The sequence below is a fragment of the Pteropus alecto genome, unplaced genomic scaffold (genome assembly GCF_000325575.1).
Source record: "Pteropus alecto unplaced genomic scaffold, ASM32557v1 scaffold7, whole genome shotgun sequence".
NCBI classification, from domain to species: Eukaryota; Metazoa; Chordata; class Mammalia; order Chiroptera; family Pteropodidae; genus Pteropus; species Pteropus alecto.
The window spans coordinates 46,893,367-46,913,657 of record NW_006494614.1 but is presented as its reverse complement, the minus strand read 5'-3'; the positions used below and the strand labels follow the sequence as shown (position 1 = coordinate 46,913,657).

General features: G+C 42.4%; 1 protein-coding gene across 2 annotated transcripts in view; it reads left to right on the top strand.

Moving 5' to 3' along the window:
* The window catches only part of MAP6 (microtubule associated protein 6), a 73,119-nt gene that overhangs the window by 30,130 nt on the left and 22,698 nt on the right, over window positions 1–20,291 (top strand). Inside the window, exons 2-3 of one of the 2 annotated variants that reach the window (XM_006926631.2) lie at window positions 16,708–16,921; window positions 20,049–20,245. In XM_006926631.2, coding sequence (XP_006926693.1) covers window positions 16,708–16,921; window positions 20,049–20,245 — 411 coding nt within the window. Of the gene's footprint in view, window positions 1–16,707; window positions 16,922–20,048 lie in introns of both variants that reach the window. The other variant, XM_015600325.2, reaches the window with a different exon arrangement.

Sequence of the window (20,291 nt, the reverse complement as noted above, 5' to 3'; positions counted from 1 at the left end):
CACTTAGTATTTAGAGAAAAGCCTTTTATCCCTTGTGGTGAAATCTTTATTGAATGCATGAGAGCAAAATTAATTCAAAATAAATATACTTGTGATTTCAGGATCCCAAAATAGCTCCCATCCTGGGAACCACTTTTTTTTTGGCACATGTTAACCTACTGGAGTCACAAGCAAAGACACAATAGAAAGGTCCGGGTTTGAGTCCTGGCATTGCCACTTGCCAGCTCTATGACTTTAGACAGGTCACTTTATCTCTCTGAGCCTCCATGTTCTAATCTGTAAAATAGGAATAATAACTTTTATCGTGAAGAGGTGGTTTGAGATTAAATTAGGTGAAATATATAAATCAATTTATTAAAACTTCTGGCACACAGTAATTTTTCACAAATTGCTAATGTAACTTTTACATTAAACAAATGCAACTCATAGGACATATTGTAAGGTGAGTTTATTTTTTGCTTTTCACTCTCCCTTTAAATTTATTCTGTGGAGCAAGTTCCTCCCCAACCCTTACACAAAATTTGTGGCAATTTCTATAACTTGTACAACAAATTTCAGTAAATAAAAGTCCTCCAGTCATTAAAACGTCCAGTCCCGTGTCATAATCAAGATGCCAGTCTTCGTAAAGTCCATACTGTCTCCCTCCTGCAGCTCTGGCCTACTTCAGAGCAGAAGCCTACAGTGGGGCTTCTACTCGCCCCATCCTACTCCCCTCCCTCAGCATCTAACCAGGGCTGGGGTTCATGGAGCAAGAGCGGAAGATGATGGGAGCAAGAGAGTTCTTCCTTGGACTGCTGTGGTCACAATGATGTGTGTTCTCTGTACCACCAGGTGTTTAGAGTGGACTCTTGTGAGCCCTCTGCTGCTGCTGAAGTATGTAAAGAATTGATTTACATACTTCATCTAATTTGATCTTAAACCAACCCTTCAAGATAGAAATTATTATTCCTATTTTACAGATTAGAACATGGAGGTTCTCTGGAGGCCCCCACTCATCACTGCGATCTCTCCCTGCACACCCCTTGATAAAGGTGAATCTCTTTGGCTGGTCCCATACTCCTTCCTCCACCCTGGACATCCTACATTCTCTCCAGCTTCTTTCTGTTGAGATCTGTTTGCCCCGTGAGGTGGCCCTCTTGACCCCCTCTGACTATGGAAACTGTACCGTGCATTCTTTGCCTCAACCAACAGAGAGCACAGGTCACCCCCAACACAGCCATATCTCCTTCTCTCTGCTCCTGGCCAGACTAGCCAACCACATCTGACTCTTCAGATTTCTCAGGAGGGTCACCATTGGTCCTCCACATCCCCCAAGATTCACCAACCCCAAGATCCAGGTGTCCTTGAACCTCTCTCTTGATTTTAGTTGAACTGACAGTGGCTGCCCTTTCACAGCACATAGAGTTCTCACCAATATCCTCTCCTTCCACTACTCCCAGGCTTTCCTTTGAAAATCCTGCATTGTGATCTTGTGCCTTACTTTGGGATATGGTATCATCTCAGTGCCTCAGCTGGATTTTCCATTCAGTCCTGGGACATGGCTATTATTGTATTATTTTTTTTTTAATCTCAGCATCTCCACTTATTGCTTTCCAAGGCCATGACAATTAATTACTCTCAGCTCTGATTTTCTCATCTGTAAAATGAAAATGATAATAATAATGCTTGACTCATAAGGTCTCTGTGAGGATTAAATGAGATAATGCATAAAATGTACTTCATACAGTTCCTGGCACTGAGCAGATTCTCTTTAATGTAAGCTGCTTTCACTATCATCACCATTATCATGATTAATCTCAAAGCAAATCAGCTTCTAACTGGGAAGGGCCCCTTATTTACACTATTACCCTCCCTCCTCTTATTGCCTATCCAGAGCACACACATACAAACACATATAAACATATACTTGGGGGATATACATACGAGCACAGCTACATGTGCAGAGTAGTGACTGTTTGGGGGTGTCAGTCTCTGACCACCTTTGATGCTGGCTTTCCTGTAGCCAGCACCCTTGGTGCCCACTAATTCATTTATCTCTTTACACTGTCCTTCGCAGCAACCTAATTAAGTGGTGGGCCTGTGTGGGGCCATCTGCTACTGGATTATCTGTCATTTCTCTTCCAGAATCCCTGGGGATCCCCTAATGGCCCCTTGAGTTTCCTGAGGCAGAAAAACAGGGCTAATCCCATTGCTGGGAAATCCTATGCAAGAGCTCCCGTATTAAATGATTACAAACATGAGGATGATTTTTGAATCTCATGCAGGAGTGTTCTGCATACTTTTCCTTCTACTTGTAGTCATTTCTGCTTAAGCTTGGCAAAGTCTGGTTAGGCTCTAAATTATATAAGTAATAGTAGACTTGTTTCCAACTTGTGATAATTTTTTCCTGTCACCTATCACAATAAGACTTCATCTAATCACCCCCTAAGAGTTGATAGAGGCCATGCTCTGGGCTTTTTCAGCCCCTGTGTTTCTCACCTGTCATACCACATGACTCAAGTCTGCCCCTCGCTAGACAGCAAGCTCCTCATCTTTTATCCCAGGTGCTAACGCAGTGCCTGGCTCATGGTCTCCCTGAGACCTTAGACGGTAACTTTGCCTCCCTGAGCTTAGTTCCCTCATCCATAAAATGGAATGTAATAGTGTCCATCTCAAAAGGTGTTCCTAAGGATTAAATTAAATACAGCAAAGTACCAGGCGCACTGTAGACCCTCTGTAAAGGGTAACCATGTTATAAATGCTGTAGTCACTCAGAAATTGAATTAAATAATTAGCTAGCAGAGTTGACACTAAGTCAATGATGATTTAATTCAAATCATCATTAAATAAAACATATGTGAATCTTCAGCCTCCAGTCTCTTTCTACCTCAGCCTTAACTATTGGTAAAGATGAGGAACAAATTATACCTATTGTGTATGCTGATGGGAGTGTAAATTAGTATCACTACTCTGGGAAACAATTATTCAGTAAAGGAAAAATGTGCATATCCCATTGTCCTAAAGTGGCCTGAGTCACCCAACCAAAGCACCCCCAGGCCACATCTCCACATCACTCCCCTGGTTGCTGGTCCAGGCAGGTGACTAACGAGACTGAGTTTTACGCTGCAGCTTCGTGAAGAAATTCTAAACCTCGTTTTTGAAGAAATCCCTCAGATTTTGTGGCCTGAAAAATAGTCTCACATTTCACAGACTCTGACGCTTCTGAGCATGTCTATTACTTCCTTAGAGCTAGCAGGTTGCCGATGGACTTGCTGGAAGTAAAATGACATTGTAAAAAGATAGAAAGATATTGAAGCCAGGAAAGGTTAGTTGTGCCGGGTAAATGAAGTCCATAACTCCACTCACCAGACTGCCCACTCTTTTCCTGCCAAGCTGACTCTCCCTGCTGTGCCCCAGAGCACCCATTACCTCGGATGAGATGGAGCGTGGACAGCCTAAGGCAGAATTTAGTGGGTATCACTTCCAATGCATCATTAGCAACAAGAAAAAAGATGACATTTAATGCACCCAAAAGGGCATCATGGGGATTACCTATATAATATTTTATATTCGATATTATTTAATGATTTCTGAGATTTAGTCATGCTCCAGCGCTGTTAGAACGCATTTGTGTTTCCAAACAAAGGATTGATTTGCAGCCTTCACACATGGTTGATAATCAAGAGTTTGTCATACACAAAAAAGTGCTTTCTTGTCGTTATTTCTTTATGAAATGGAATTGCTAGATCAAAGGATAGCAATTTTAAAGGCTTCATTTACTAACTCACATATTCAACAAATATGCATTGAGCACTTACGACGTACCAGGCACTCTACTGAGCCCTAGCATTACAGTGGTGCCTGCTGTGTTGATCCAGGCTACACTTTCCCAATATCCTTGCCAACAGTGGATGCTGTTACGCTTTTTCCCCTTTGGCAATCTCCATGAAAATAGTTATATATTCCAATTTTAAATGTAATAAATAAGTACATAAATGTGCAAAGAAGATAGATATTTATATGATTGGGGCATAAGGAAAGACTTTCAAAGCATAACCTCAAGAGTAAACAGGATAAAGGAAAAGATGGATAGCTTAGGCCCTGTACAGATTTAAAGCTTATATATGTATATGTAGATATACATGTATCCATATCTTATCCATATCTCTCTCTAATATATATTCATATATATTAGGCAAAGGAAAGCTGAGTAACATAGTTGCAAAGAATTACTACCTTTTATTTTTATCTCAGAGAATTCTTACAAATTAATAGGAAAAAGAAAAATGAAAAACTGACTAATTGCTGTGTTAGTTTACAATTAAAAAAGTAAAGACAAGAATGTTAAACCAACAAATCAATGAAAAAGTTCTTGCCCTCACTAGTAAATAGATAAAAGAAAGTCAAAACTAATATGAGATATCATTTCAAAAGTTAAAGGTCTTAGAATCTTAACTGCTGGTAAGGATGAGGAACAAATTATACCCATTGTGTATGCTGATGGGAGTATAAATTGGTATAACTACTCTGGGAAACAGTTTGGCATTATTCAGTAAAGGAAAAATGTACATATCCCACGACTCAGTAATTCCACTCCTGGTTATATACCCGACATGTGTAAGAATGGTAACTACAGAGCTGTTAATAACAGCAGGAAAATAAAATCAATTCAAATGTCAGAAAAAAAAAAAAAAAGGATTTGTTCAGCAACACTGAGTGCATGCTAAACTGTTTGAGCCTCCAAACGAGGCACGAGGGACACAGAGATGGCTCAGAAGCCACCTCTGCCTTCCGGAGCCTCACAGATGGGCTCGGAAACAAATGACTAAGAACACAATGTGAGAAATCAAACAAAGAAGCTAGTACAAGGGCAGTCCCAGGGCACCACAGGAGGCAGGGAGCACCTCCCTGATAGGGGAGGGGTTCCAGGGGAGAGGACTTTGCCCATTTATGTTCCAGTTGGATTTTTTAAACAGCTTTCTTGAGTTACAATTTATGTAACAGAAAATTTACTCCTTTTAAGTGTGCAGTTTGATGAGATTTAATAAATCTATACAGTGGTACAACCATCTCTGAAAGATAAGGTTTGCTGCCATCCCTCATGTTCTATTATAGTCAGGCCTCCCTCCCACCCCAGGCCTAGGCAACCACCGATCTTTGTGTTTCTACAGTTTGTCTTTTCTAGAAATTTCATGTAAATGGAATCATATAATAGATGATGTTTCCTGTCTAGCTTTTCTCATTTAGCATGATATTTTCGAGATTAATCCATATTGGTTCATTCCTTTTTACTGCTAAGTATTATTTCATTAGGTGGATTTACCCATTTTGTTTACTCGTTCATCACTTTACAAACCTTTGGGTTATTTCCAGCTTTTTGGCTGGCATGAGTAATGCTGTTATTAACATCCGTGTACAAGTTGTTTGTAGGTGTATGTTTTCATTTCTCTTTAGCACTTAGGAGTAGAATTGCTGGGTCATATTGTAAGTGTATTGTTAACTTTAAAAAAATGTTTTTTTTCCCCCAAAGTAGCTGTACATTTTGTTCCCATTAGCAATGTATGAGAGGTCCAGTTGTTCCACATTTTTGTCAACATTTAGTGTTACCCATGTTTTTTATTCTAGTGAGTATGTGGTGGTATCTTACTGTAGTTTTAATTTGTATTTCTCTAATGACTAGTAGTGTTGACCATTTTTTCATGTACTTATTTGCCATTTGTATACCTTCTTTGGTGAAGTATCTATTAATATTTTCCCATTTTTAAATTAGATGGTTTGTCTTCTTATTACTGAGTTTTATGAAATCTTTATATATTCTACATACAAATTTAAAGCTTATATATGGATATATAGATATATCCATATTTTATCCATATTCATAAGGTATATGCTTTACAAATATTTTTTTCTGAGACTATAGGTTGTCTTTTCCTTATTTTAATGGTATATTTTGAAGAGTGAAAATGTTTAATTTTAATGAACTTGAATTCATCATTTCTTTCTTTTATTGTTTTAGGTTTTGTGTCATATCTAAGAAATCTTTGTCTACTCCAAGGTCACAAAGATTTTCTTCTATGCTTTCTTTTAGAAGTTGTATGGTTTTGGGGTTTCCATTTAGGTCTATAGCCCATTTCTAATTACAGTCATGCTCTGCATAAGGACGTTTAGGTCAGTGATGGACCGCATGTATGATGGTGGTCCCACAAGATTATAATGGAGCTGAAAAGGTCTTATCACCTAGTAACATCGTAGCTGTTGGCAACATCATAGTGCAACACATTATTCACATGTTTGTAGTGATGCTGGTGTAAACAAACTTACTATGCTGCCAGTCCTATAAAAGTATAGCATGTACAATTACAGTAGTTAGCTATACCATCTAGGTTTGAGGAGGTATACTCTATGATGTTCAGACAATGATCAAATCACTTAAGGACACATTTCTCAGGACATATTCTCCGTTGTTAAACAGCACATGCCTATAATTTTTGTGTATGGCGTAAGGTAATGGATGAGATTCATTTTCTTTTCGTATGGATATCCAATTTTCCCAGCACCATTTGTTGATAAGACTATCCTTTCCTCCACTGAATTAATTACCTTAGCACCTTTGTCAAATATAAATCAACCATATATGTGAGCAGGGGTATGATGGTAAATGTTTAACAACTGGCTCTCTGGAAAAAAGGAGGGGCCTGATTTGTAGTGTTGGCCAATTTTTTGATGTGGATACTCCTATGTGGCTGATTTCAAGATACCAATAGTTTACAATTAGCTCAACAACTTCCTCAAAATTTAACAATAGGCTCTGTGATTCAGTATAAGCCAGCTCCAACACATAAAGATCGATTTCTGACCTCTCTATTTCGTTCATAGATCTATGTGTCTATATTTATGCTAGTAACATATTTGATTACTATGGCTTTATAAAAAGTTTTGAAATCAGATAGTGTGACTCCTCAGACTCCGTTTCTCTTTCTCAAAATTGTTTGGCAAGTCTAGATCTTTTACATTCCATATAATTTTTAAGATCAGCTTGTCATTTTCTGATAAAAAGTCATTCTGGGATTTTGATAATGATTGCTTTGAATTTATAGGTAAATTTCTAGAATTGCCAGTTTAATAATATTGCCTCTTCTAATTTATGAACATGGTATATGTCTTTATTTATTTAGCTCTTCAATTCTTCTCAGCAATGTTGTGTAGTTTTCAGTATGTAGACATTGTACTTCTTTTGTTAAATTTATTCCTAAGTATTCTATTATTTCTGATTCTATTGTGAATGGATTTTTAAATTTTTTATTTTCCCAATGTCTATTACTACTCTATAGAAATGGAATTAATTTTTGTATATTGATTGGATATACAGCATCCATGCTAAACTCACTCATTTGTTCTAGTACTTTTTGTAGATTCCTGAGGATTTTTTAAATTCAAGATCATGTTATATGCAAGTGATGACAGTTTTACTTCTTTTCTAATCTATGTAACTTTAATTTCTTTTTCTTGCTTTATTATACTAGCCTCTAGTACAATGTTGAATAGATAAGAGTAGACATCTTCGCCTTGTTCCTGATCTTAAGGGAAAAGCATTCCATCTTTCACCGAGAATGATGTTAGTTGTAGGGTTTTTGTAGATGTTGTCTTTTAGGTTGAGGAAGTTCTCTTTTATTTCTAGTTTGCTGAGTTCTTTAATCATGAAAAAATGTTTGATTTTGTCAAATGTTTTTTTTCAAATTTATAGACATAAATCAAGAAGTCATAAAATGATGTTTTCTTCAGCACCAGCTTTATTTGTTTAAAAAGATACTTATTAAGTACTTCTTGTGCACAGAACAAATAGTGAGGAAACTTAGATTTGTTGAGTACTTCACCAGATGTATCATACAACATCCTTTGCACTTCGCGCAGATCATCTCTTAGGAGTGTACTCCCTGAATTCTAGATATACCCGAAGGAGGCAGCACTTTCTCCCACCTTTCAGGGCACACTCACAGTGTTCCCATTTCCTATCTTAGGAACCATCTTTCTGCAAGTAATGGACACAGATTCTCAGGGACCCAACTAACTAGAAGGGTGCAGCCTTCCTTCCTCACCCTCAACTGGATAACTCTATGTTCTTTTGGCATAACCACTCCAGCACAGGAAAGGACATTCCTATGCCTAACAAACCCAGATAAAAATAGGGAAATGGAGGATGAGGCAGAATGATGAGAGTAATTGTAATTTTCTTGTAACTTCATATCTAGCTCTTATTTTTTTTCTACTTGAGGTATATTTGTACATGTACTTATTTTAACCACCACACTCCTCCATTCTAATCCTTCACCTCTGCCAACTGTAGGTTTCTTATTTTACATCCTTTTTCTCCCCTACAGTTCCTAGCATAGTACCTAATAAATACTGAACCTAAATTAGTTTGTATAGAATCAAATAGACTCCTAGTTTGAGCATTTTTCATTTTTAACTATCTGTCCTCATAATTCTATATATATTGTGTACATGGGCTTTCTTTGTGTGAGACATTGTTTCCCAGGTGTACAGGGGTCTGTGAGCCACATGCAGCATATGACAGGACTTAGCAGCTTCCTGCAGATGAGCTATTTACCTAATGAGGGGACTCGAGTCTTTACAGCTGTTATTGCCAAATGTTACCCGTGTCAGGTCTTTCTATGTAAGGGAAAGGGAGGATTCTTTTCCACTCGTTCTCTATTCGTATTAGATTAGCTTCAACCTTTTTTTTACATACAGACATTTTTTTGCCCAAAGATGTGCTTTTCTTATTTTAACAAACCATCAGACATGGTTTTATTGGTGTGCACGTGTCTATTGGATATTAATGGATAAGAAGAGCAACCCTAAATGGTTATAATGTCGGCATTCTCTATAAGATTCTCTTTTCTCCCTTTCACACAAAAGAGGCTGAAAGGTGCATTCAAGCATATACACATGCATAGATCATAAATCTCCTCTCTCGATCCAATCATATCTGCCAGGAAAAAGCAGTCTTCTACTCTCTGAAAGGAGGGAGAAGGCTTTCGAAGGCCTCCTGCAATCCTCTAGTCTCAGGGACATTCTTTCCTTTTTAATCTACAAATCCTACTTTCTTTAAGCAACCCCTGGCAATATAAGCTGGCAACCGACAGTGTTCACTGACTGCCTCCGTCAGAGTTCATAAAGGAGCCTGCTTCCCTTCCTCGAGAGCACTTTAATATAACAAATGTAGACAAGATTTTTGAACAGAGACTTAGTATGTTTCCATGACAACATAAATTATCTATGAAAATCTCTAGGAAAATTTTAGACCATTAAAATCTTAATGCACAGTTTTCTTCCTTCGTAAAGCAATAGAGGAATGTTGAAATTTTTGTTGTCAAGAGGTCAGAGAAAGAATTTTATTTCCCAAGAACTTAGAGACATAAGAAATAAATCTGGGACTTATGGGCAGAGAAATGGAATTTATATATGGTTGTAGTTGGCAGTAATCCATTATTCTAAGTCTCCGTTTTTGTCAAAAAAGATTTGTACCAATTAACACATGTATATATTCTTCACAGCAGTAAATTTTTTCCTTGTATAATTCTGTGTCATTGTATCTTATAAATGTCAGGTTTTCAAATTAGACATGAAAGGCCAGCCTCTATTCTCTTCTTTTACCATGCTTCTTTTCCAAAGCCAAACCCTCATGCCATTTTCTTGATGTCTCCCCTCCTCCCACTTCTGGGCCCTGGCTTCATCAATCACCCGGCTCTCGCCTGTCTCAGTCTCTCTCTTTATAATTGCTCTTTCAATATCTCCCCTTGAATCAATGCAGGAAAATGTGCTTAAGTGGGATGAGGCCTTAAGAAGCAAACATCTGTTTATGGTGGACACTCAGTATTGGAGATTCATTTAATCAGGCATCATTGAATGAGATTTTGTTCAAGTCTAACGCGAACTGCATTCAGAAATAAATCTAGCATTGAAAGCTGCTGCCCAAATTTTGCCCCCTCTGGATGCCAAACTGTTGACTGCAGTAGTTGTAAATATCGCAATAGCTAGACATATATTTGATTGTGTAATTGTTCGGATCATCATACCTAACTACAAGGTCAGTGGAGGCAGAAGCTGCATCTGCCTGTACCTGCTACAGTTCTAGCTCTGTGACCGGAACATAGAAGATATTCAATTTTTCTTGAACAAACAATGCTGTACTGTAAACCAAATCCATTATTATACAGTTATCCACCGTGGACTTTGCAATTCTAACACAAATGTCCAGTACTCTTCTGAGACCTTGCGTCAATCCTTTCCAGATGAGCTCATTGAAGTTCAGAGCAGGCGAGGGACTGGCCTGAGGGTTAGAGCCGGGATCAACCCCAAGTTTATCTTATTCTAGAGCCTGTGCTCTTGCCAGTAAACCACCGTCTCTGTTCTGGCCCAGGCTCTGCTTCTCGCCTTGTTAAACTCTGCTTGCACTTCCCCAAGCCCTGTATGTGCTGTGTGCACTGAGACCACTGAGGCCCATGAGGGCCTGTCTTTCTTTGTTTCTGCTTATGATCTGGCCCCAACGCAGGTGCACCTTGCTGCATAGAGGAATGTGCTACCTTCTAGTGAACACTGCAGAATGTTCACCCTCAGTTTCTTATGACCAGAGCGTGACCCACTCTGTTAACTTGATGCTGCAGCTCTGCTGGGAACTTGAACTTCCTGTGCTCTGCTTACACCAGTGCCTCCTGCCTTGTGAGATGGAGCCTGGATGTTTTAAATCCCTTTTGATGGGAAGAATAATTTCCAATTGGGATCTGTATTAGACTCTATTGCTGTGTGGCAAATTATTCCAAAACTTAGCAGCTTATGCCAACAAACATTTATTGTCTTATATGATTTCTGAGGGTCAGAAATCCAGCTGAGTGGTTCTAGCTCAGGGTCTCTTCTGAGGTCACCTGAACTCTTGCCTGGAGCTGAGGATCCTCTTTGTAGATGGCTCACTCACATGGCTTTTGGACCTTGTCACATAGGGGCTGCTTGAGTGTCATCATGACCTAACAGCTTGCTGTCCCGAGAGTGAGTGATCCGAGAGAGAGCAAGGAGGAGGATGCAAGGTCTTTACTGGTCCAGTCTCAGAAGTTACATACCATCACTTCCACTATATCGTTTGTTGGAAGCAAGTCCAATCACATTTAAGGAAAGAGGAATTAAGCTCCACCTAAGGGAAGAGTGTCAAAGGATTTGTGGACATCATGTGAGAAGTGACATGGATGCCAGATGCTATGAGATGCTTGCGTAGCAACTTTATGCTCCTCCCTGGCTGGGGCAGCCCAGGACTTCCTGCTTAGCTGTTCACACGGGTGAGGTGGAGGCTGCATTCTGCACACCGGTCCTAGGAATGGTGAGGGTTATACTGATGCAGGACAGTCCTCACCCTTAACAACTGCACAGTCTGGGAGGGAAGAACGATATCTGCACAGGTAGCCTACTGTAAGATAGAGCACAGTGAGTGCTACAGAAATAAAAACAGAGGAGGACGAGCTCGATTCAGTGGTGGGACTGGGGAAGGCTCCCTAGAGGGGAAGGCGCTTGAGCTTGGCATGGAAGGTCATGTAGATATCGGTAGCTGAAGGTGTGGAGGGAAGGGTGTGCCAGGAATGGGAACAGCATGGGCAAAAACTCAGTGGTAGGAAAGTACAGTACATGTTTGGGGAGGGGTAGCTTATGTTCTCAGTGGTAAAAATCGGTGATAGTACCTATGGCGCAGGGTCGTTGTGAGTATTACACAAGATAATGCATTTAAAGCGTTTTGTGCAGTGCCTGGCACACAGAAAAGGCTCACTAAATGATGATGGGAATAAATGACTGATGAAGATAAGTAAATAGGCTGGAAAGGTAATTTGGGGCCAAGTTACAGGGCCCTGCCTGTCATCCTGAGGAATCATAATGTGTGGGGACTAAAGGGGACCTTAGTTTGGAATTCATCATATAGGAAACTGAGACTTGTTCAGGTGTTTTAGTAGGGGAGCGGTGTGCTCACAGCCAAGCTGGAGGAAGAGTTCTTCTGCAGCACGTGCTGGATGAATCACAGTGAGGAATGAGGAGCCAGGATCTGATGTGCTGTGATCCTGGTGCCACAGTCCAGGGACAGGAGGTACTGAGGGCCCAGGTGAGATGGGGCACAGGGACTGGACAGGAGATGAAGCTAGAGTATTTTTTGACTCCTTTAAAAACTTTGCCTGGTCAGCAAGATCCTGAAGTCCCGCTTTAGCAGCTGCTTTGAACGTGACTATAAGTTGCCTAAAGGTCCCAAGGGAGCAGCCCAGGAGCATCTCGTCCACCGAGTCTCTGAGAGATGGCTCACACTGGGCCTGGCTCTGCCACTGGGGAAGGGGGTGCTTGGAGGCTGGCCCAGCCTCTTCCTATAGACTTTCCCAGCACAAATGAACCACCAGAGAAGTCTTTGAACCCCAGACCTGAGCGTATTGATCGAGCCTACTTCTATGTGCAGTTTACCGCCCCCCCCACCCCAACACACAGAGGGATATCATAGTCCAAAACCCTTCTCTGCCCCTGCAGAGAGTGTGCAGGAGATAAATCATGCACTAAGCCTCAAGTGACGGCGTCCACCCACAGATCCACTGTGGAAGGGACAGTGGGCCCTTGACAATGTAGTTGAAAATCATCCTGCCCCCATAACTCCCCCACATCATGATACAGGAGAAGGTGTGGCATGTGGGACACCCCTGGGATGCCAGAGGCGGCAGCCCGCAGGTGGGGGCTTTCTCAGTGTCTACTCAGACTGAAGGGAAGGGCTCTGTCGTGACTGCTGCCAGGAGTCGAAGCCACCATTAGCTGTCACGAGCTGAAAGCAGGTATTGGGCAAGTGTTAGTTAAGTTTTTCTCTTCTTATCTGCCCCCCAATTCTCAGGTGCTCCTTTCTACCCCCAGCCCTTTAACACCATGGCAGCTTCGCTCAGCAATGGCACTGGGCTGCTTCCTGTCAACCTAGAGAGAGTGGGTTTTATGAAAGCTTGGGAGACTCCAAAGATTTACTTTAGTAAGGGAAACTCTTCTCTACAGGAACTTACAGACACAGGGCACATGGGTATTAGGGGATAGTTTTAGCAGTGAGAGAAGCCCCAACTGTGAGCAGCCTTCGTAAGTACGGAACACTTGATTTTCTCTAATTCTCCAAGTGTTCCTTGAGTGTTTTGTTCTGTGCTGTGCAGGGCACTAGGGAAACACAGAGCTCAGTTCCTGTTGAAGAGAGACTCCTTTTAGAGCAGGAGACAAGCTTGTGAGCACATCATCATTTCAGCATAATCGGCACTGGAATAGAAGCACATTTGGGACCTTTTCATGCCTCTAAGGAGCAAGCACCTGCCCTGTCAGGGGCAAGGCAGGAAGGGCTCAGGAGGAGCACCATGAGCTGACCAGAAGTGAAACCGAATAATAACTACTTCTATTAAAAGCTCACTCAATGCCAAGCCTTTACATCCTGTGAAGAATGTGAGAAAGATATGGAGCATGGCCTGCATGAAGGAAGGGCCCTGGAGGAGCAGGCAGGGACTGAAGTCCTAGTTCAGATCTGCCTCTAACCTGCAGTCTGACACAGGATAAGTTCAAAGACATCCCTCTGCAGTCACACAAATGAGATTGGACTCGAAGGTAGAGTTCTGTTTTCTATTAAGTATCTTATCTCTCAAGAGAGACAAAATGAATTCAGGTAAGCATTAAAGAACAACATGAAACTGCATAAGGAACCACAAAGTTGAGCAGTAGAGTAAAGGATTCAGGAACTGAGAGAGGGGAAACTTTGGACTGAGAAATCCAGGAAGGGTTCCTGGAAGAGGAGAGCCCTGAGCTGGGCTTGAAGAACAATTAAAATTGGAGCAGTCTGAGAGGAGAAGGACACCATAATGGAGGAATAGTGCTGCTTTTCTCAGGAACGTTCAGTGGCTCCCCAGACCTACCACACATAGCATTTCAGGGTCTGTATAGCCTGGCCCAGCTTCTACCTAGCCCAGTCATCTCGACATCCCCTCCTGCACCCTGAGCAGTCCACCTGCTCTCTGAATGTACAGATACAGACTGCCGCCCGAATTCCCTTCATCTCCTGCTCTGTTTCTTTCAGTGCCTCCTTCCCCACTCCTCTGCTTCAGAATTGAACAGTCTTTTCCCTTTCCCTCTGAACTCTCTCCCATTTGCTTAGGGTCACACATGGACAAAGCCTAACCCACTAAACTACAGACACCTCAACTGTAGTTTACCCCTCCCTGTGGGCCACACGTCACACCAATGGCTCATGTTTGGCAAATGTCGGATGAATGAATGAATGAATGATCAAGCCAGAACATGGTTTCATGGCTACAGAGGTTCATGAACTTGTAGCAAGAGGCCCTGAACATGACTGACCTGAGCGTGTGGCCCATACTGCTGTGGGTGGGGTATCTTAAAGCTGGAGGAGCTCAGGTGTCATCTAGCCCAGTCTGTGTCATATGAACCCTCCTCAGCATTGCAGACAGCAGGCCAGACCTTGTACAAGCGCCTTCAGTGCAGACCCATGCTGTAGCTATAGCACATTGCCCAAGTGCAGTAGGCAGGATGTAGTCTGTGGAGCCTGACTGACCTGGGTTCAGATTTCAACTCTGCTATTTGCCAGCTTTTTGGCCTTATGCAAGCCACTTTCTGAGTCTTGGTTACTCTTTTTTTGTAAAAGGAATATAATACTACCTTCTTTCAAAGGTGTTATAAAAATTATAGAAAATATACAAACCACACACACACACACACACACACACACACACACACACACACCAGCTTATGAAAGGTAACTAAAGAATAGCAGCTAATTTAATTTTTATGATGTGATTAGTTGTTACATATGGCTAGGAAAGTTTAGCGGAGAGTTCAAAGTAACAAAATTTGGATTTAAACCTAACAGTCTGTCGTAATTACAATGAACTTAATATGGTACTCATTAACATGGTCTCATATGAAGACGATGTGCCAAAGATGTTCAGGATCAGGGGTAACCACACTTTTGCCCTAAGGACACACCCCATGGAAAATACTCACACTGAGACACTTGCCAGCCCACAGGGGCTGCTGCAGACATCCAGAAAGCTGCAGAGGCTGGCCTGGGAGAGATGGCCCAGAAACGGTGATCAGGGCCAGTGTACACCTATCTCAGTTCTAATTCTGGAATCAGGCAGGGATAGGAGCAGAGAACTCAGGTCTCTGCCATCATATATTTAGGACCCAGGTCGTTACTTGTTTGGCTGCTAGGAGGTTTAGGCCAAGTATTAGGGGCGCGTCCAACAGACGGGGCTTCAGTCCTGAGGAGTGGGAGGAAGGGAGGCAGCCTGGAGCCTCAGGCAGGTAATGGTGACCAGAGCCCCACATGTAACCAGGGTCAGCCCTAGGCCTGTGTGTAGAGCCAAAATGATTCAGAAGTCAGGTCTTAGTAACTGGTTGAAACTTTGGAAGGTGGAGAAAGGAGGAGGAGAAGCGAGGAAAGGACCAAAAAGTAGCTTTGATGCCAGAGTGGATGAGTGACATTATCAGAATCAGGAAGGTCTCAACTCTCATCCCAAATTCCTTCTCCCAGTTTTCCAGTCTCAGTGGATAGCACCGCAGCCCACAGCCCAAAGCCCTAGAGTTTCCCCAGTTCTCTCCCTGACCCTGACCTCCCACAGTGCAGCTGTTTTCAAGTCCTGCCCACGTCCCTCTTGAAACAGTGCCCTGTTCTCCGTCCCCAGTGCCACTATCCTGGTTCGGGCCTCCACTTTCCTCCTGGCTTCCTGCCTCACCTCTCCTTTCTGTCCACCATTCACATTGCTGCAAAATTCTCTTTTCTAAAAGAAATCTAACCATACTCATCCTAAGCTTGAAATCATTTGGTAACTCCTTGTTACAGTCCTAAGCATCTCCTTAGCATAGCTAGCAGGACCTTCATGATCTATCCAGCTTCTTATGCCCTTCCCCATAAGCTTCAACCCAGACACCTGAACTTCCTGCAGGTCCCCCATAGGGGGCCATGCCTCTTATGACCCTCTTCCTGTACTCCCCATTCTGCCTGGACCTGCTCCCCCCTATTCTAGCCAGCTCCCTATCAGCCTCTCTGACTTCACTCCAGAACCAGTCCCCCCACCCGCCGCCCTGACTCCTGGGCTGGCATCAGAGCAAGTTCTAGCACCATAAGAAGCAAACCCTCTGCTACCAAAGGGAGGAATTATCCTTAAGAATTCTGGATCACAAAGGGTCTTCATCATGACAAAGCGGGGAAGGGAACTGACGTTCGTCATTTGACTGCAATATACCAGGCACATTGTCTAACACAATGCCTGACACATTCTCATGTAACTTTCCCAGCTCTAACCTCACACACAACAGGCACTCAATTAGATGTGTAGAACCCATGAAAGACTGAATGGACTGAGTTTTTCAGCCTCATTTTAGATATCAGGAAAATGAGGCCCAAAGATTAGAATTGCCTGTCCCTGATCATACAGTGGGAGCTGGGAGCCTGAGCTCTTCTCCAAGGTACTACTGCTATTGCCACAGCCCGCATTAACTTGGCAGGAGAAAAACTTATGCTTATCCATGAGGACAGAGTGGAGTTAATTCTTCAGCCACACATCAGTCAGTGCCACAAGCACTAAATGCCAATTTGCTGAGTTTGCAGCCCTGTGTGAGGAGCGCTGCTTCCAGGCTTATGATGTTTCCTATCACTGTACTTTCTTTGATTCACAGGAATGAATTCAGAGCATGGACAGACATCAAGCCTGTGAAGCCTATAAAAGCGAAGCCCCAGTACAAGCCTCCAGATGATAAGATGGTTCATGAGACCAGTTACAGTGCTCAGTTCAAAGGGGAAGCCAATAAGCCAACACCAGCTGATAATAAGGTCACTGAGCGCAGAAGAATACGCAGCCTCTATAGCGAACCTTTCAAGGAACTCCCAAAGGTGAGACGGATCTTGGGGGAACCCATCAGCACAGGCTGGAACTGAGGGGTTCACTGCAGCAGAGCATGGGGACCTGGTTCCCAAGGGCTCTTGTAAAATCCTTCCTTTTCTTTGTATCACTCTGAGACAGAAGGGCTTTCTTTTTCTTTTTGTTAAATTTATTGAGGTAACATTGGTTAATAACATATAAATTTCAGGTATGCAGCTTTATAATTTGATATCTGTAAACTCAATTGAATGCTCACCACCGAAAGTCTAGTTTCCGTCTACCATCACATATTTGACCCCCTTTACCCAGTTCGCCCTCACCTACCCCCTTCCCTTCTGGTAACCACCATTCTGTTTTGTGTATCTGTGAGTTTGTTTTGTTTTGTTAGTTCATTTGTTACTTTTTGTTTTAAATTCCTCTACGAGTAAAATCGTACAGTTTTTGTCCTTTCTGTCTGACTTAATTTCACTTAACATAATACCTTCAGGGTCTATCTATGCTGTTGCAAATGGCAATATTTCATCTTTTTTATTTAGTATTCCATTGTGTGTGTATGTGTATGTGTGTATACACATTTTCTTTATCCATTCATCCGTCGATGGACACTTAGGTTGCTTCTATATCTTGGCTATTGTAACTGCAATGAACGTAGGGGTACAGACATCTTTATAAATTGGTGTTCTCCTATTCTTTGGATAAATACCCAGAAATGGAATTACTGGGCTATATGGTAATTCTAGTCTTAATTTTTTGAGGAACCTCCATACTGTTTTCCATAGCGGCTGCACTAATCATTCCAACCAACAGTGCACAAGGATTCTCTTTTGTCTACATCCTCTCCAACACATGTTATTTCTTGTCTTCTTGATAATAGCCATTCTAACAGGTACGAGGTTATATCTCATTGTGGTTTTGATGACATGATTTTACATACAGAGAACGCTAAAGACTGCACCAAAAACTATTAGAAATAATAAATGAATACAGTAAAGTTGAAAGATAAAAAAAATCAATATACAAAAATCTGTTGCATATCTATATACTAACAAAGAAATATCAGGAAGAGAAATGAGGAAAGCAATCCCATTTACAATCACAAAAAATAATTAAATAAAATACCTAGGACTAGACTTAAAAACGGGAACAGGGCTTCTTAACAGGAACCTTCATTCAATTCAAAGGGAATGTGAAAAAGGAATATTATCCAAAATAAAAACATCTTGAAGACTGGCGGATGTCTAGAGAACTAGCTCTTGATTTTAAGAAGCCCAGAAATAAAGTGGCAGAAAATCTCGCCTGGGCTTAAATGCCTTGTCTTAAATTAATTGCGTTTGCCCCTGAAGTGCTGGCCCAGTATTGGAGGCATTTTTGCCTGCTTCCTTCCCACCCTGGCCCCTGCCTCATCCTCAGCCCCAGTCACTGGACACTTCCTCCTCACCCACCACCTTTTTTATCCTTTCCCTCAATAAACACCATCCACCAGCAATTCTTGGTCTATCACAGTATGCCTGTCATATCAGCTGCAAGATGCGCTCTGAGTAATTTATTACTATAATAAACAGTTTGTGAAAGATTTACATTTCTAAGTAACTTACAGTGGATTCAGGGATTTTCCTCTAACGACACTATTTTGCCTTATTTGCATCCCAGAATGCATGAAAGAGAAGAAGAAGAAGAAGAAGAGAGAGAGAGAGAGAGAGAGAGAGAGAGAGAGAGAGAGAGAGAGAGGGAGAGAGAGAGAGAGAGAAAGCATGTTGGAGATTAAGCTGCTAAAACAGGAATCATACACGCCAGAGTTTATTCTTTGAGGTCAGGCCGTAGGGAATTGTGCGAATATCAGCTCTCCCATGGTAATAGCAGAAAAAGTCTGAGAACCTAAATAGCCTTTTCTCTGCTTTGCCCTAAAGTCTTGCACTCAGTGATTTGCTATTTGGCCCAGGACTGGTTGACAGATAAGATAACTAACTGGCCCAGTTTGCCTGGACTCCTCCTCTAGTTGCAGCACTGAAAGTTTCATGTTCTGTGAAAGCCCTCAGTCCCAGGCAAATCAGGATGATTGGTTACCTTACACACAGCTCAGGGGTGACTGAAAACCCCTGGACCTCAATGAGTAAGTGACCTAGGCTGTGAGGCCCAATGTCATCTCTGTCCACCTCCCACAGATGAAGTGGGACCCAGGACATAGGGTTGGCTTTGCACAAAAGAAGATTCAAGGAAAATCTAGAGATGGATGGGGGCGTGGCATATTGAGAGATCATACCCAGTGACCTCAGAGTTCTTGAGAAAGAGAAGGGAAGGCCATCTCCTAGGAATAAGGAGGACAGAGCTTGAGGAGGGAGCTTGGAGAGAATGGAGTGAGCTTGAACAGCTGCTCTGGGGAGTATGGTTCAGGGAGCCAGCCTGAGAGGAGGAGCAGATGGCTGGGCTTGGCAGTTCTAAAGGCCTCACCGAGACAAGATTGCCTGTCCAAAGCATCTCCGTGAAAGCTTTTCTCCATATGTACTCACCAGCCTAGAGACAGAAACAGAGGAAAGGCCAACTTAGGAATTGTGGTAATAAACCACCCTGGAATCTCTGTGTCTTACATCAACAAAAGTTTATTTCTTATAATATACACCCATCGCGGGTTGGCTGCAACTCTCCTCCTTGTCACTTCTTCAGTCTGGGACTCAGGGTGAAGGAGCAGCCTCTCTGTGGCAGTGGAAAGAGAGCACTGGGAAGCATAGGCTGATGGAGTCTGCCTGGAGGTGACCTGAGTCACCTCTGCTCACATTTCACTGACTGAAGCAAATCATATGCCTGCCTGACTTGAACAAGGTGAGGAGGTATAATCTTCCCACAGGGAGGGGAAGCTGATAGTGCAAATAGTAACACAGTCCACTCACTGCCTGGGTGGTCCAGGGTGAGAGCTGGCAGGCCAGGGAGCCCATGTGGTCAGCGAGAGTGTTGCCAAATGACTGACCATGGGAGAAGCCGAGTGACCTAACGTCATTGAACACACTTTCCACATTGTGCTCCCTCAGTGTCAAATGTCGCCTTTACCATCATTTAATTAATCATGTCTCCTCTCTAAATTCTCTCTCCCACTCCCTCCCCTTTTGTGTTTCTGTACTGTGGTCTGTCTGTCTCTTCGTGCAGGTGGAGAAACCTAGTATTCAGAGTTCCAAACCAAAAAAGACCTCAGCGAGCCACAAGCCCCCGAGGAAGGTCAAAGACAAACAGACGGTGTCGGGCCGGGCCTCTAAGAAAAAGAGCGCAGAGGGCCCCAGTGCTGCCCGATCCGAGGACAAGGAGCAGAGTAAAGAGATGAACAATAAACTGGCTGAGGCGAAAGAGTAAATTTCACTGCACTTTCCTTTTATTCTTCTCTCCTTATTTTTT